The sequence below is a fragment of the Malus sylvestris genome, chromosome 9 (assembly GCF_916048215.2).
Source record: "Malus sylvestris chromosome 9, drMalSylv7.2, whole genome shotgun sequence".
NCBI lineage: Eukaryota > Viridiplantae > Streptophyta > Magnoliopsida > Rosales > Rosaceae > Malus > Malus sylvestris.
Genome location: NC_062268.1, coordinates 1,014,908 through 1,032,075, shown reverse-complemented (window position 1 = coordinate 1,032,075; position 17,168 = coordinate 1,014,908). Strand labels below are relative to the sequence as shown.

The following is a 17,168-nucleotide window of genomic DNA, read 5'->3' as shown; positions in this document are numbered from 1 at the left end:
GACACGCTAGTGATGAGTTTCGGAAAACGCAGGGAATATTTGTGATAAATTTGGGCTAAGCTCCCCAATTTTTTGCAACGGTATTATTTATATTAAGAAGAGAGAATGAGTTAAATCTCACAATGAAATGTAGTTTAAATTCATTTTTGACGAGAATTGAACATAGCAACTTACAAACGAAGAAGAATAACATTGCAGCAGCACTAAAAAATTGCTTCAACAACTGGGTAGGTAGGGTTGGTTTTTGGGAATTTTAACGAAAAACGTTTACTTTAATGAAAATTCATATTTTTACATTAAAAAGTCAATCATGATACTATTTACTTTACTCTTTATTTTGTCCTTATCGTTAAAATTCAAAATTTTCTTTAGTTTTTCCAACACTCTCCTACACCGACTCCGTGTCTAGCAATTGGTTTGACCTAAACCGGGTTCAAACTCTTTCATATCTCTCCGACTCTCTACGCTTACGTGAAAAAGAAGAAGCCAAGTCGGTCGGAAAATCGTCAGTCATGGAGAACGGTGAAATTCCCGAAGACGCCAACGAACGTAAGCCCTTTCTTCCTAATTCTCTTGAGCTTTTCATTAATTTCTTCTTCATCGGAATCCTTATGGTTTAATTTTTGTGGGATGCTACTGGTTTTAGATTGCCCCGGACCACAATCCGATTCGGCTGGCAAATCCGACGCCTGCGACGGATGCCCGAACCAGCAGATTTGTGCTACTGCTCCCAAGGGCCCCGACCCAGGTTTCCTTTCTCTCTCTTGCTCCTAACGCTCTGTGCTTTTTGTTCCTTTATCTGCAGCTTTCAACTGTTATTTTTTAGTCAATTGTAACCTGTGATTACTGTAAATTATTCATCCTGTTGCTGTGATTTGTCCAACTGTGATAAATTTTTTGAAGAACGAGCCAAAGTGGATGCTTTTATGTTAATTTGATGATTTTTTTAATGATGATCATGGTTAATTTCATGAATTTTGAAGAACAGAGACTATAAGTTTTCTTTCGGAACCTTGCTTTCCTTTGTTATTGTGATTTTGTTGCGCAAGTATTCGAGCAATTGGTGTATGTTAACCGAATGTTTGATCAAAGTATGAACCTTTACGATTCATTTGTCACTAGTTGGGTTTGGTTGCAACCTTTATTTCAGAATTTTATTAGGTAATCTTTGCAAGGCATCCAATTGATGCGAGTGTATACAGTATCACTAACCCGCCTTTGATTTTCATCCTTTGTGTGACTGCGCGAGTTTGTTTTCCTCTTTACAATACTATATCTTATCTATGACTTCAAGAACGATGTGTTTTTGTCTTGATGGTTTGTATGTTATCTTGGTACAGACGTGGTTGCAATTGCAGAAAGGATGGCCACTGTAAAGCATAAGATACTGGTTTTATCAGGAAAAGGTGGAGTTGGCAAGAGCACATTCTCTGCCCAACTTGCATTTGCACTAGCAGCTATGGACTTCCAGGTGGGACTTCTTGATATTGATATTTGTGGCCCGAGCATCCCAAAGATGCTCGGCCTAGAAGGCCAAGAAATCCACCAGAGCAACCTTGGCTGGTCTCCTGTCTATGTTGAGCAAAACCTCGGGGTCATGTCAATTGGCTTTATGCTTCCGGATCCTGATGACGCTGTTATATGGAGGGGGCCGCGCAAAAATGCACTCATTAAGCAATTCTTGAAGGATGTTTATTGGGGTGAGCTTGATTTCCTGATAGTGGATGCTCCTCCTGGAACCTCGGACGAGCATATTTCAATTGTCCAATACCTTGATGCTGGCTCAATAGATGGTGCAATCATAGTCACCACTCCACAACAGGTCTCCATGATTGATGTTCGGAAAGAAGTAAGTTTCTGCAAGAAAGTTGGAGTTCAGGTCCTTGGGGTTGTTGAAAACATGAGTGGTTTGTCCCAGCCAGTTATGGATTTCAAGTTTTTGAGGATGACAGAGACCGCTGAGCAAATAGATGTCACGGAATGGGCTAGGGAGCAGCTGAAAGAGAGATTGCCTGAATTCTCAAACATAGTAGCTTTCACCGATGTGTTTGATAGTAGTCGCGGTGGAGCTGAAAGAATGTGTGGGGAAATGGGGGTGGCTTTTCTGGGGAAGGTACCGTTGGACCCGCAGCTTTGTAAGGCTGCCGAAGAAGGTAGATCTTGTTTTGTTGATCAGAAATGTGGGGTGAGTGCACCTGCACTGAAGAAAATCATTGATAAAATGTTGAAAAATCAGGGAATATCTACAATGTTGGTTGACAACGATGCATAGGTTTTCGAATCGGCTACACCAAGTATCTTCATAGATCAAGATTTTGTTCATCTAAACCTCAACATTTGATGATCTTGTAGAGTAATTTTCTTTGGCATGTGAATGTCTTAAAGTTATATGGATTGTGGAACAATTTCAATTATTTAAATTTGTGGGCAACTCGGCATGTTGGATGGGTTGGAAGGTCAACGAAACATTTACCTGTTCTTTAGAATTTTGGTTTGGTTTGGTTTTGGATTTTGTCAGGTTGAAACAATTACGAACTCAACACACCCAAAGCGAATTCAGTCTTTCTACGTTAACGATGTTCTTAAGAAAGTTAAAAGACATTCTTCTTAAGTTACTTTCATAATGTATTCCAACTATTAGAACTGTGCAGAAAAATACAATTACAATTAACTAAGAAATGATCCAATTGAGGTCCAGTTGAATTTGGACGGTCTTTCACCGAATCTTTTAGGCCGCCTTGAGTGAAAGTTGGATGGTGTCCTAACCCATCTCTTACTGCATTTGTACCGCCTCTTTAATAGAGACGGAATGCATTTGTTGGTAGGTCATGTCTCTATTAGAGAAGTTCCGTGAATGTGGTATGAAAAATATGGTAAGTATAGCATTACTCGTCTGAACCCACTCGGACATGCGAGTTTCTAATCTGTTTCAGGAAGGGAGAGTGCTTTCTACAGCCTCTTTGTAACTGCTTCCCTCGCCAAGTGGTCATTGCAGTCAGTACCCCTCTGTAACTGAACTGCTTAGGAAAACAAGCCAACATTTACTAGTTCTTTTTTTACGTTTTTACCAATTCAACTCCGTTCATCTTTCTCGAAAAGAACGGCAACGCCGCCACCTCTGACATCCATGTCAGCACTGGTTTCCGTCGTCGACAAATACGAATTGAAAACGGAGAATTCAAGCCTATAAATAGCACTCACACTCTCACACTCCCTTGTTCACACTTACAAGTCCTTTCACTCTCACTCTCTTGACGTTTTAACCAAAACAAATTACTCATCATGTCCAAGATCAAGATTGGCATCAATGGTATCTTCTTGTGTTTATTTTTCTGTTGCTTGCTATTTAGTATTTATGATATGATCACCATTTAACCATCAACGGTGTTGATTTGATGTCTATCTGGTGAAGGATTCGGAAGGATCGGCCGCTTGGTGGCCAGGGTTGCTCTCCAGAGAGATGACATTGAGCTCGTCGCTGTCAACGATCCCTTCATCAGCGTCGAATACATGGTATGTATAATGTAACCAAATTAATATATGTTTGTACATTGTTTGGTGATCATTTTATAGTTAAGGGATGTGTATTGCTTGTAACGTAAAATTGGAGCGAAACATGAACGAAATGATCCTGGATAAAGACTGAAAATCGCAATACTCGTACGTAACAGTTTAAATGTTGCATGCATGCAGAGCTACATGTTTAAGTACGACACTGTTCACGGGCAATGGAAGCACCACGAGCTTAAGGTTAAGGATGATAAGACCCTTCTCTTTGGTGACAAGCCCGTCAAAGTTTTCGCTTCTAGGGATCCCGAACAGATCCCGTGGGGGGAAGCAGGTGCGGAATTTGTGGTCGAGTCCACCGGAGTTTTCACCGATAAGGAAAAAGCCTCTCTGCACTTAAAGGGTGGTGCAAAGAAGGTTATCATTTCTGCCCCAAGTAAGGATGCCCCAATGTTTGTTGTGGGTGTCAATGAGAAGGAGTACAAGCCAGATCTTGACATTGTCTCCAACGCCAGCTGCACTACCAACTGTCTTGCCCCATTGGCAAAGGTATCTAGTCTCAATTTCTTAGGGACATTTTTGGGAATGATTTTGAAATAAAGGCATTTTATGACAACCAAAAGCACTTTTGATTACGTAATGTAGAAAAAAGTTATAAGTAGTTTTGGATCATACGAGGGTTGTTTTGTTTGAAAAGTGTTTGCCATATGCTTCTTTAAGAAGCACTTAGATTTTTAATAAGAATTTCAATGTGTTTCTAATGAAAGCACTTCTAGCGTAAGTGACTATGAGTAGAAGCAAGTCGGCCCTAAGTCTATGTTGCTTCAGTTAAAACCATTACGAAAAACTAATTAATTTGGTGATGAACTGCTAAGCTTCTCAACTTGACAGGTTATCCATGACAAGTTTGGTATTGTGGAGGGTCTTATGACTACCGTCCATTCTATAACTGGTGAGTGTGTGTGTGTGTGTGTGTATATGTATATGTATATATGTGTATACGTATATGTAATCGATCGTTCACTGCTCACCGGTTTTTCTCAACGTTATGCAGCCACCCAAAAGACTGTCGATGGACCGTCAATGAAAGACTGGAGAGGTGGCAGAGCTGCTGCTACCAACATCATTCCCAGCAGTACTGGAGCTGCCAAGGTATTGATTCGATAATGATACATTGTTTGATACTCGACAGATATTTCTGCTTAAACCATGCTTTCCATTCGCCGCGGTGTTTGATTTTACAGGCCGTGGGGAAAGTGCTGCCTGCATTGAACGGGAAGTTGACGGGAATGGCATTCCGCGTTCCCACGGTGGATGTTTCGGTGGTTGATCTCACGGTGAGACTTGAGAAGAAGGCCACTTACGACGACATCAAAAATGCCATCAAGTAAGCATCGTAGACATTCTTCTCTTCGCTACGGGACTTCGAACAGATGGTATAACTGGCATGGTCCTATATTTCTCGACTCCGTTGTGTTCTTGTAGGAAAGAATCAGAGGGCAGCCTGAAGGGAATCCTTGGATACACGGACGAAGATGTTGTGTCGACGGACTTTGTGGGTGATAACCGGTGAGAATTTTCGACAATTTGTTCGCAGTTGTTGCTCTGTGTGTTTATTAGTTGATCATATGTATTTGGAAATTATGCAACAGGTCGAGCATTTTCGATGCCAAGGCTGGTATTGCTTTGAACGACAACTTTGTGAAGCTTGTGTCTTGGTATGACAACGAGTGGGGTTACAGGTAATTTCCGTACAGTTTCTTTACTTCGTTATAAATTCCAAACGGAATCTGTTATCTGCGCTCCAAAAAGTCGATCTAAACATGGTCTGGTTTGTTGCAGCTCACGAGTTATTGACTTGATCCGTCACATTGCCTCGGTTAAATAGACGACTCGACCATTTCTCGAGGTTAATTAGGAGGCAGGGCGGCTTAAGCTTGTTTTCGGAATAATCGATCATCTCTGCGGGTGACAAAGTTTTGTAGGGGACTGGTTCCAAGAGCGTTAGAAGCTTTAGTTTTAGTTTTGGGGATGGTCATTGTACGGGTTTAGACATACCGAGTAGTCAAAATTGGCACGACATTTTAACTTGAGATGCAGTTTATCTATCGTTCTTCTTCTCCTATACAAAATAAAATAATTAATAGCATATGTTTATAGAGATTTTCTAGGTTGCGGTTAACTGCATTTAGAGACATGCAATCGAGACAATCAATACTGCAAAGTTATAGTCAATATTGCAAAGTTATAGAGATCGTTTGGATGTACTTTTAAAATGACTGAAAGCGCTTTTGGTGAAAATGTTTTTGAAACCAATCATTAGTAAGAATGCAAGTAAATTCTGGAAAAGCACTTAAAGTGCTTCCTGGAATAAGCACATAACTGATGCTAAAACACTTTTAAGTGCTTTTGAAATAAAAAAACATTTTCTCTAAAAGAGTTTTCAGTCATTTTAAAAGCACATTCAAACGAGTCCATAGATGTCAAAATGTAATCCAACATAATGTCGCTATTGTGCCTGCCCCGTGCAATTAACTGCATCTTTACTTCCAATCTGAACAGTATTTTCCAAACCAAACGAAGAAGAAAATGAAAGATGCAGAAATATCAAAACAAGAGGAGGAACAACGCACCTCGACTGGCTTTCAATTCGCTTTCAATGCGTCATGTACTAATGTCAAGCCCAAGCGTTACCAAGCCGAGGCACAAGAATATGTAAACGACAAGCCCAGCCATATCGATATGAAAGCAAAATAAAGAAACCGATAGCGAGAAAAAGCAATTGAAATAGGTGCAAAATTTTGGATAACACATCCTCCTGCACTGCAACATATGAACAAAAGTGCACCAAATTATATTCAAGTACTAACATCCAGGTGAACTTAGTCAGAAATGCATTATCAACGCAACATCCATGGCACTTTCCTAAACCTTATCTCTCATTCTAAATAAGTTCAAGACACCCGCCTTCCCGTAAAAACCAAAAAATTACTCTAGAAATAAACCACTCAAGACTTCGGTGTATTCGCGGACTGGTCTTCTTGTTATGCCATGTCCTGGAACCCTGCAAAGAAAACCGATACAATTGCTTATCAAATAGGAAAGCTTAATGCCATTATTTCATATTGTGAAAACGATAGGACCAAATTGATGGAATGAGAAGGGCTTTTGATATTGATACTATATGGTGTAAAGGCATAAAAAGAAAGGAAAACTAATGAAGAGGGCTTGGAAATTTTGAGTTTTAATGATACAACAACAACAACAACAAAGCCTTTTCCCACTAAGTGGGGTCGGCTATATGAATCCTAGAACGCCATTGCGCTCGGTTTTGTGTCATGTCCTCCGTTAGAACCAAGTACTCTAAGTCTTTTCTTAGAGTCTCTTCCAAAGTTTTCCTAGGTCTTCCTCTACCCCTTTGGCCCTGAACCTCTGTCCCGTAGTCACATCTTCGAACCGGAGCGTCAGTAGGCCTTCTTTGCACATGTCCAAATCACCGGAACCGATTTTCTCTCATCTTTCCTTCAATTTCGGCCACTCCTACTTTACCTCGAATATCCTCATTTCCAATCTTATCATTTCTTGTGTGCCCACACATCCCACGAAGCATCCTCGTCTCCGCCACACCCATTTTGTGTACGTGTTGATGCTTCACCGCCCAACATTCTGTGCCATACAACATCGCTGGCCTTATTGCCGTCCTATAAAATTTTCCCTTGAGCTTCAGTGGCCTACGACGGTTACACAACCCGCCGGATGCACTCTTACACTTCATCTATCCAACTTCTATTCTATGGTTGAGATCTCTCTAATTCTCCGTTCTCTTGCACGATATATCCTAGGTAGCGAAAACGGTCGCTTTTTGTGATCTTCGCTAGATTGCTCCGATCATTAGTGTGGATAAGTATATAAATGGATATAGATAGGAAAGCAAACACAAGATGTACGTGGTTCACCCAGATTGGCTACGTCCACGGAATAGAGGAGTTCTCATTAATTGTGAAGGGTTTACACAAGTACATAGGTTCAAGCTTTCCTTTAGTGAGTACAGGTGAATGATTTAGTACAAATGACATTAGGAAATATTGTGGGAGAATGATCTCGTAATCACGAAACTTCTAAGTATCGGAATGTGGTATCGTCTTGACTTGCCTTATCTGTCTCACAGGTAGATGTGGCATCTTCTCTGGAAGTACTCTTCCTCCATCCAGGGGTGGTATCTTTAACTGGTGGAGATGCACAAGGTAATGTATCAATTTCACTTGAAGCTTACTTGTAGTTTCAGGCTTGGTCAAGCGCGATACAAACCATGTAGTAGGAGTCCCTCAAGTTGCCGAGCTAGGGGATTTGCTGAAAGAGGTGACAGACAAGGTAAGCAATCAGAGCTCCGGCTGATTGTTCACATTCTCCCTATCTTGCAGGCAGCATGAAGGATAAAGAGAAGAAAAATGAGAAGAGATGATATGGGATACTTTTGCTTTTGAAGAAGTAACTTTCCACAGGCTTATTCTTGAACTGAGCTGGAGGGTTTTCTGGTTTCCTCCAGAGTATAAGGCCGACTGAAGAATTTGAGGGTCAAAACAAGTCCATCAAATCTAGAGTACGTTCGACCCTACTGATATGGGATACTTTTGCTTTGACAGAGTGATGGATGTATCGGCACGTGTGCTGTTACGCTTGTCTCCACATGCTTCCTTGTATCCTTCTCACTTGCCCTATCTGTTCCTCAGGCAGATGCGGTATCTTCCCTGGAAGCATAAGATGTTGAAGATGAGTACTCGAGAGCAATGCCAGGTAAGTAAGTTCCAGGCAGTCAGTTCCTGGCTGGAAGCTTGATTCCAAGTGCTGACTGATTGCTCTCTTTCTCCTTGTCTTGCAGGTAAGAACAAGTCCAAAGGAAAAGACAGGGAAAAAGCATGATATGGGATACTCTTGCTTTTAACCCTGATGATATGAGATATTCTTGCTCTAGTATAACTTGTTTGCAGAGGTATTATCGGGGGGAAAGAAAGCTGAATATTTCGAAAGGCTTCGTTGAGAGTGCCCTCTCATATATGAGGAAGGGTTGAGCATTTTTGCAGGTCTGTCTGTCCGTTGGGGATGGAGGTTGACATATATAGGAGTCTCCTTAACAACAAGTAGTAATGCTATTCCTTTACCCTGTCAGAGCACTTTGAAAAAGTGGTCTGTGGTATGTGGAAAGCTGATGTTGCGTGTGAAGATTACAGACAGCTTTATCCAAGGAGATCCGGCTCTTGTAGTTGGGAAAGTGTTGCCTCTTCGGTTTTCGAACAAGCAATCCTATCAGGGATCTGGCTCTCGAGATTCGGAGAACGATGTCTCTTCGATTTTTGAGAAAGCAATCCTGCTGGGGGTCTGGCTCTCGAGATTCGGAGAGCGGTGTCTCTTCGATTTTTGAGAAGGTAATCATGTTGGGAGTCTGGCTCTCGAGATTCGGAGGGCGGTGCCTCTTCGATTTTGGAGCAAGCAATCTTGTTGGGAGTGTTTTCTCGAATGTGAGTAAAGGTTGGGCATGTTTGCTAGTCTACCTTGCCACGAAGCACAGAGGTTGACACACAGGGACTTTCCAATTATCCAGCAATGGTACTGTTCCTTTACCCTCTCTTCGATTTTTGAGAAAGTAGTCATGTTGGGAGTCTGGCTCTCGAGATTCGGAGGACGGTGCCTCTTCGATTTTGGAGCAAGCAATCTTGTTGGGAGTGTTTTCTCGAATGTGAGTAAAGGTTGGGCATGTTTGCTAGTCTACCTTGCCACGAAGCACAGAGGTTGACACACAGGGACTTTCCAATTATCCAGCAGTGATACTGTTCCTTTACCCTTGTGGGTAATAATATGGGGTAGCTAGACCTTCAAAATTTATGTGTCTAAACTTTGTTAGTGCTGTTTCTTTGCTATTCTTTTACCCGTCTTGGTCAGAGCGATGTAGTGGAAGCTGCAAGCTTCACGTGCTCAACTTTGGCAGAGAACTTTGGCAAAGTTATCTGTGATACACATGAGCTACTATTGCGTGTGGGAAGTGGGTGATTGAACAGTAAGACTCATGTGCTTTCTACTTCACCAGAAGTCTTCGACAGAATGCCCATAATTTCCGCAAAGCTGAGTGTGCGTGTGACAGGTGCTGCCAAGGCTGGAAAAGTAGGTGCCTCTTCGATTTCTGAGATCGGCCCTCGTTGTCTCTGAGCAGCCCAACTTTTGAGAAAGCAAGCGCCTCTTCGATTTCTGAGATCGGCCTTCGTGGTCTTTGAGCAGCCCAACGTTTGAGAAAGCAGACGCCTCTTCGATTTCTGAGATCGACCCTCGTGGTCTCTGAGCAGCCCAGCTTTTGAGAAAGCAAACGCCTCTTCGATTTCTGAGCAGGCGCCTCTTCGATTTCTGAAGCTCCGTCGAGTGCAGATTTTTATAGGGGCTGGCATTAAGTTCCAAAGCACACTTGAATCTCCACCAGTAGAAGCTCCATTCTTACAAGATCTTGATTTGTTCGACCTCTTCTCTCTTCAACACCTTTGAAAATGTCTGGCCCCTCCGACCGTCGTTTTGACTTGAACCTTGTTGAAGAGGCAGCCCCGCCTTCTCCAGACAACATATGGCGCCCATCCTTCGTCTCCCCTACTGGTCCTCTTACCGTTGGGGATTCCGTTATGAAGAATGATATGACCGCTGCGGTGGTGGCCAGGAACCTTCTCACTCCCAAAGATAACAGACTACTTTCCAAACGATCTGATGAGTTAGCTGTTAAGGATTCTCTGGCTCTCAGTGTTCAGTGTGCAGGTTCTGTGTCTAATATGGCCCAACGCCTATTTGCTCGAACCCGCCAAGTTGAATCATTGGCGGCTGAAGTGATGAGTCTCAAACAGGAGATTAGAGGGCTCAAGCATGAGAATAAACAGTTGCACCGTCTCGCACATGACTATGCTACAAACATGAAGAGGAAGCTGGACCAGATGAAGGAATCTGATGGTCAGGTTTTACTTGATCATCAGAGATTTGTGGGTTTGTTCCAAAGGCATTTATTGCCTTCGTCTTCTGGGGCTGTACCGTGTAATGAAGCTCCAAATGATCAACCTCTGATGCCTCCTACTTCTAGGGTTCTGTCCAGTACTGAGGCTCCGAATGATCCCCCTCCGGTGCCTTCTCTTTCTGGGGCTCTACCGACTGCTGCGACTTCTCCTAAGCAACCTTTGTGAAGGCTCTCTCTTGTTTGTTTATTTTGACTCATGTATATGTACATATTTGTAGCTTATCGGGGATATCAATAAATAAGTTTTCCTTCATTTCAACGTATTGTGTTAAATACACCAAAGCCTTCTTCTCTAAGTTCTTTGAATTTTCTTTTGTTGGAGCTTTGTGAGTGGAGCATGTAGGTTGAGGTAGTGTTCCCTTAATTTCCTGAGTGAGGAAAACTTCTCGGTTGGAGACTTGGAAAATCCAAGTCACTGAGTGGGATCGGCTACATGAATCTTAGAACGCCATTGTGCTCGGTCCTGTGTCATGTCCTTCGTTAGATCCAAGTACTCTAAGTCTTTTCTTAGAGTCTCTTCCAAAGTTTTCTTAGGTCTTCCTCTACCCCTTCGGCCCTGAACCTCTGTCCCATAGTCGCATCTTCTAATCGGAGCGTCAGTAGGCCTTCTTTGCACATGTCCAAACCACCGTAACCGATTTTCTCTCATCTTTCCTTCAATTTCGGCTACTCCTACTTTACCCCGGATATCCTCATTCCTAATCTTATCCTTTCTCGTGTGCCCACACATCCAACGAAGCATTCTCATCTCCGCTACACCCATTTTGTGTACGTGTTGATGCTTCACCGCCCAACATTCTGTGCCATACAGCATCGCCGGCCTTATTGCCGTCCTATAAAATTTTCCCTTGAGCTTCAGTGGCATACGGCGGTCACACAACACGCCGGATGCACTCTTCCACTTCATCCATCCAGCTTGTATTCTATGGTTGAGATCTCCATCTAATTCTCCGTTCTTTTGCAAGATAGATCCTAGGTAACGAAAACGATCGCTCTTTGGTATTTCTTGATCACCGATCCTCACCCCTAACTCGTTTTGGCCTCCATTTGCACTGAACTTGCACTCCATATATTCTGTCTTTGATCGGCTTAGGCGAAGACCTTTAGATTCCAACACTTCTTTCCAAAGGTTAAGCTTTGCATTTACCCCTTCCTGAGTTTCATCTATCAACACTATATCGTCTGCGAAAAGCATACACCAAGGAATATCATCTTGAATATGTCCTGTTAACTCATCCATTACCAACGCAAAAAGGTAAGGACTTAAGGATGAGCCTTGATGTAATCCTACAGTTATGGGAAAGCTTTCAGTTTGTCCTTCATGAGTTCTTACGGCAGTCTTTGCTCCTTCATACATATCCTTTATAGCTTGGATATATGCTACTCGTACTCCTTTCTTCTCTAAAATCCTCCAAAGAATGTCTCTTGGGACCCTATCGTACGCTTTCTCCAAATCTATAAAGACCATGTGTAAATCCTTTTTCCCATCTCTATATCTTTCCATCAATCTTCGTAAGAGATAGATTGCCTCCATGGTTGAGCGCCCTGGCATGAACCCGAATTGGTTGTCCGAAACCCGTGTCTCTTGCCTCAATCTATGCTCAATGACTCTCTCCCAAAGCTTCATTGTATGACTCATTAGCTTAATACCCCTATAGTTCATGCAATTTTGTACGTCGCCCTTATTCTTGTAGATAGGCACTAAAGTGCTTGTTCGCCACTCATTTGGCATCTTCTTCGTTTTCAAAATCCTATTGAAAAGGTCAGTGAGCCATGTTATACCTGTCTCTCCCAAAACTTTCCACACTTCGATTGGTATCTCGTCTGGGCCTATTGCTTTTCTTTGCTTCATCTTCTTCAAAGCTACAACCACTTCTTCCTTCCGGATTCGACGATAAAAAGAGTAGTTTCTACACTCTTCTGAGTTACTCAACTCCCCTAAAGAAGCACTCCTTTCATGTCCTTCATTGAAAAGATTATGAAAATAACCTCTCCATCTGTCTTTAACCGCATTCTCTGTAGCAAGAACTTTTCCATCCTCATCCTTGATGCACCTCACTTGGTTTAGGTCCCTTGTCTTCTTTTCCCTTGCTCTAGCTAGTTTATAGATATCCAACTCTCCTTCTTTGGTATCTAGTCGTTTATACATATCGTCGTAAGCCGCTAACTTAGCTTCTCTCACAGCTTTCTTCGCCTCTTGCTTCGCTTTTCTATACCTTTCACCATTTTCATCAGTCCTATCCTTGTATAAGGCTTCACAACATTCCTTCTTAGCCTTCACCTTTGTTTGTACCTCCTCATTCCACCACCAAGATTCCTTTTGGTGTGGGGCAAAGCCCTTGGACTCTCCTAATACCTCTTTTGCTACTTTTCGGATACAACTAGCCATGGAATCCCACATTTGGCTAGCTTCCCCCTCTCTATCCCACACACACTGGGTGATTACTTTCTCTTTGAAAATGGCTTGTTTTTCTTCTTTTAGATTCCACCATCTAGTCCTTGGGCACTTCCAAGTCTTGTTCTTTTGTCTCACTCTTTTGATATGTACATCCATCACCAACAAGCGATGTTGATTAGCCACGCTCTCTCCTGGTATAACTTTGCAATCCTTACAAGTTATACGATCCCCTTTCCTCATTAGAAGAAAATCTATTTGTGTTTTTGACGACCCACTCTTGTAGGTGATCACATGTTCTTCTCTCTTCTTAAAGAAGGTGTTGGCTAAGAAGAGATCAAATGCCATTGCAAAATCCAAGATAGCTTCCCCATCCTCGTTTCTCTCCCCAAAACCATGGCCACCATGAAAACCTCCATAGTTGCCTGTCTCCCTGCCCACGTGTCCATTTAAATCTCCTCCTATAAATAACTTCTCCGTCTGAGCAATTCCTTGCACCAAGTCTCCAAGATCTTCCCAAAATTTCTCCTTCGACCTCGTATCCAACCCTACTTGAGGTGCGTACGCACTAATCACATTGATAAGTTCTTGTCCTATTACAATCTTGATTGCCATGATTCTATCTCCTACCCTCTTGACATCTACAACATCTTGTACCAAGGTTTTGTCCACGATGATGCCAACACCGTTTCTCGTTCTATGTGTGCCCGAATACCAAAGTTTAAACCCTGAGTTTTCTAGATCCTTTGCCTTACTACCAACCCACTTAGTTTCTTGTAGGCACATAATATTTATCCTTCTCCTCACCATAACTTCCACTACTTCCATAGATTTTCCCGTTAAGGTTCCTATATTCCACGTTCCTAAACGCATTTTGCTCTCTTGAACTCTACCCTTCTGTCCTAGCTTCTTCACCCTCCCCCGTCTAATAGGATCAAAGTACTTCTTTTGTGTGTCCCGGGTAAAGTTGATAGGAGCATATGCTCCCAAACAACTTTGAGTGGAGTCGTTCGAAAAGAAGTTTCTATGGCCCCCTTGCTCATTTAACACTGCATCCGGGTGCCGATGGAGATACAGCGACCCTTGCTCACTTATCACTGTGCTCGGGCCGCACAGCGCGCCACTTACGGGTGACGCCCTAGCTTTAGCGCTATTTTGTTCTGGATTCATTTTCATAAGGATTCGACGTGATCATGGAGTGCCGACTGTCGACTACCTGACGCCCTCCCCCTCCTCCTTTATCCGGGCTTGGGACCGGCCATGTAAAACATAGGCGGAGTTTTTGAGTTTTAATGATAAAGACAAAATAAAGGGTAAAGTGAATAGTACAAGGATTGACTTTTTAGTGTAAAAATGTGGTTTTTCGTTAAAGTGAACAGTACCATGTGCTTTTCGTTAAAGTTCCCAAAGAAAGGAAAACTAATAAAAAGGGCTTGGAAACTTTGAGTTTTAATTATTGTATCATGAATCGTTCATATTTCTCATGTATGTAGGCAACAACCACAGAAATCAAATTTAGGCCTTTCATTCACAACATCAAGCACATGTTACTTACGTTATACATTGAAATTACTCTTCACTTTCCAATTTCCTCAATCGTCATCATAGAGATCTGTAGCTTAAAATAATCAATAATTGCCACTTCATTCCATCTCAAAATCAGGTTAACTAGACATTAGATGCACGGAAAGTATACCTAAACGTTAAAAACTACAACACATAGGCAATGCGAAGCTGAACTACCAGTCACACGAAGGAATCAACTATTGTAAAACCAAAAATTTTCAACAGAACTATCTGAATTCCTAATCGAGGAACAGCTGTAGTACCAAGTAATGTGTCTGCTATATCGTACAGAACTGCAACGTATGAGAGAGACAAGAAAGAACCCGCAAAGGTAAAGAAAAACATTGTAAGAGATCCACAAATGGTCACAGTTCATGCAAGCTGGCATGCAACTTTTCGCGGACTGGTGCCAGTGAACTACACTATAATAGAACACAAACCTAGTATGTATGTTGTGTATATAATGGTAAGAAGCGTACAACGTGCAGCCTCATAACTCAATCCTTCAAAGTTCAAACTCCCTTGAAATTCAGAACAAAAGGGAGCCGAAAACATTCTGCCAAAACTTAGCAAAATGATATAGCTGAGCCTAGCAAACTTGATGAATTAGCTTTCTTAGTGCCGAAAACCTAAACTCTTACGATGCTAATGAGCACGACTCTTTCCAATTGTTTTCGGTTTCATTGAGGGATTGTCTGTACTCTAAAATGGTTTAATCGTACTTCCGAATATATACATAGATTACAGATATGATCCCATACAGATGCAGAATAAGAATTCAACAATACCAATGAATTACCAAATCAATGTAACAGTAAAATACGAAGCAAATCAAACACAAAAGAAGCAGTGAAATGAGAAATTACCATCAGCGAGGGTTGAGACCAAAGAGCATGTTCTTCCCACCAGGCAGGTAAGACACATTGGGCGACCTGGCAAGCGTGTTAGCAACCTCCCTGGAAGCCTCGATCCTCCTGAGCTCGATCAGTCCCATACCCGCCGAAGCAGTCGCATCAGAGATGAGCTTCGCAGCCTCGCTCTCACCCTGTGCCCGGATAATCGCAGCCCGCCTCTCCTGCTCAGTCTTGGCCACCACAAACTTGGACCGCTCCGCCTCCTGCTGAGCCACCTGCTTCGCCTCCACGGCGCGCGAGAACTCCAGCCCGTACGACAAGTGCGTGATGGCCACGTCATCCAGAACGATGTTGAAATCCTTGGCGCGGCGAATCAGGCTCTCGCGCACCAGCGCCGACACGTGGGGACGCTCGGTGAGGAGCTGATCGGCGTTGAATTGCGCCACCACTGCCTTTAGGACCTCATTGCCGATGGAGGGGAGGACCTTCTCGTCGTACTCGAGCCCTAGGGTTTTGAAGATCTGAGGGAGGCGAGCGACCTCGGGGCGCGAGAGGACCCGGAGGGTGAGATTCACCATCTGGAGATCCTTGGTGCCGGAGATGGAGGAGAACGTGTGGGGCCGGGTGCGGATGTCGAAGATGTAGGGCTTCTGGAGCCATGGGACCAGGAAGTGGGTTCCCTCGCCGACAGTGTCGTCGATGACTCCGCGGAAACGGTCGAAGAGGACGGCGCGCTGGCCGCCGTCGACTGTGTAGAGCGCGGAGTTGACGACGGTGGCGCCAACGCCGAGACCGAAGGCGGCGCGCGCGACGTTGGTGAGGAAGGACACGGCAGCTTGGTTGCTTCCCATCTTGGTGACGACGAAGATTCGAGGGAAGGGAAATGGGTTTTTGCGGAGTGGGGGAGAGTTAGGGTTTATGTGATTTTTGTTATAAACCCCTAACTACTTGGGCAGGAGGAAAACTACGAAATGGGCCTAGGCTTTTATTTTTGTTTGGACAACGGGCCTAAACCCATCAGCCCATCAATATATTTATTTTGGGCTGAACATTACCTTTTTTTTTCATTTTTTTTATCTTGAGTGCCGATAATAGCTCATTCCCTTATGGGAAAAAAAAAACCTAATTTAACCAAGTTCTGTCAAGAATATTGGATATATGCAAAGTGAAAGGGGATGCAAATTATGTCGGTGGCTAATCTAACATCAAATAAAATAAAATATATCGTTTGACCAAAAAATAACACTATGTTTGGATGAAGAAATTTAAGATTACTAAGGAATTTTAAAATGACGGAAATTGAAATGAAGGGATTTTATTTTCTAGAATTTGTGAATTTTGTTGTTTGGTTAACTTAAAAGAACAATGGAATTGACAACGGAATTTGTTAATTTTAAACTCCCAAACATAGAAATTGGGAAATGACACCTATTTACATGGAATTTAAACTTGGAAATTGGAGGCCCAAAATTCCAAGTTTTTTTTCCACGCAGAAATTCTAAATTTCTATGTTATAAATCCAAACAAGGGAATTGGTGCATGTCAATTTATAAATTCTGACTTTTATTGAAATTTCAAGTTTATTTTCCTCATCCAAGTTTACACTATGTTTGGAAAGACAGGAAGTGTTTTTCACACGTTTTTTTTTTTTTTTTTTTTTGCACATTTTTTTTAGCTTTCAAATTGAATAAATCAAAAGGAAATCGAGGAATAGAAATAAATAGATGACTCGTTTGGTTTTGTTAAGTATTCTTTCACTCTCGTTTGGTTGACAAAGAGGATTCTATTAATATGTAGTTTAGATTTA

General features: G+C 42.4%; 3 protein-coding genes across 4 annotated transcripts; 2 read left to right on the top strand and 1 right to left on the bottom strand.

Moving 5' to 3' along the window:
- Positions 1–381: 381 nt before the first annotated feature.
- On the top strand, positions 382–2,486 carry LOC126582223 (cytosolic Fe-S cluster assembly factor NBP35-like). The gene is made up of 3 exons (XM_050246281.1): positions 382–549; positions 647–748; positions 1,341–2,486. Exons 1-3 carry the CDS (start codon positions 513–515, stop codon positions 2,270–2,272), a joined length of 1,071 nt encoding a protein of 356 aa, XP_050102238.1. The 5' UTR covers positions 382–512; the 3' UTR covers positions 2,273–2,486.
- Positions 2,487–3,224: 738 nt separating this feature from the next.
- LOC126582224 (glyceraldehyde-3-phosphate dehydrogenase, cytosolic-like) lies at positions 3,225–5,531 on the top strand. Its single transcript, XM_050246282.1, has 9 exons — positions 3,225–3,310; positions 3,413–3,513; positions 3,694–4,056; positions 4,399–4,459; positions 4,562–4,659; positions 4,752–4,894; positions 4,993–5,076; positions 5,160–5,249; positions 5,350–5,531. Exons 1-9 carry the CDS (start codon positions 3,283–3,285, stop codon positions 5,393–5,395), a joined length of 1,014 nt encoding a protein of 337 aa, XP_050102239.1. The 5' UTR covers positions 3,225–3,282; the 3' UTR covers positions 5,396–5,531.
- An 809-nt stretch (positions 5,532–6,340) lies between these two features.
- Positions 6,341–16,283, bottom strand: LOC126582227 (prohibitin-3, mitochondrial-like). 2 transcript variants are annotated; one of them, XR_007609311.1, is made up of 3 exons: positions 15,374–16,283; positions 14,497–14,553; positions 6,341–6,571 (listed from the first exon to the last, which is right to left on the bottom strand). XR_007609311.1 is itself a non-coding variant. In XM_050246284.1 (2 exons), the coding sequence occupies exon 1, from the start codon at positions 16,210–16,212 to the stop codon at positions 15,376–15,378; it is 837 nt and encodes a 278-aa protein (XP_050102241.1). In that variant the 5' UTR covers positions 16,213–16,282; the 3' UTR covers positions 6,341–6,571; positions 15,374–15,375. The 2 variants fall into 2 exon arrangements, 1 of the variants encoding a protein (XP_050102241.1); XM_050246284.1 differs by lacking the exon at positions 14,497–14,553 and having other exon boundaries at positions 15,374–16,282.
- Positions 16,284–17,168: the final 885 nt, after the last annotated feature.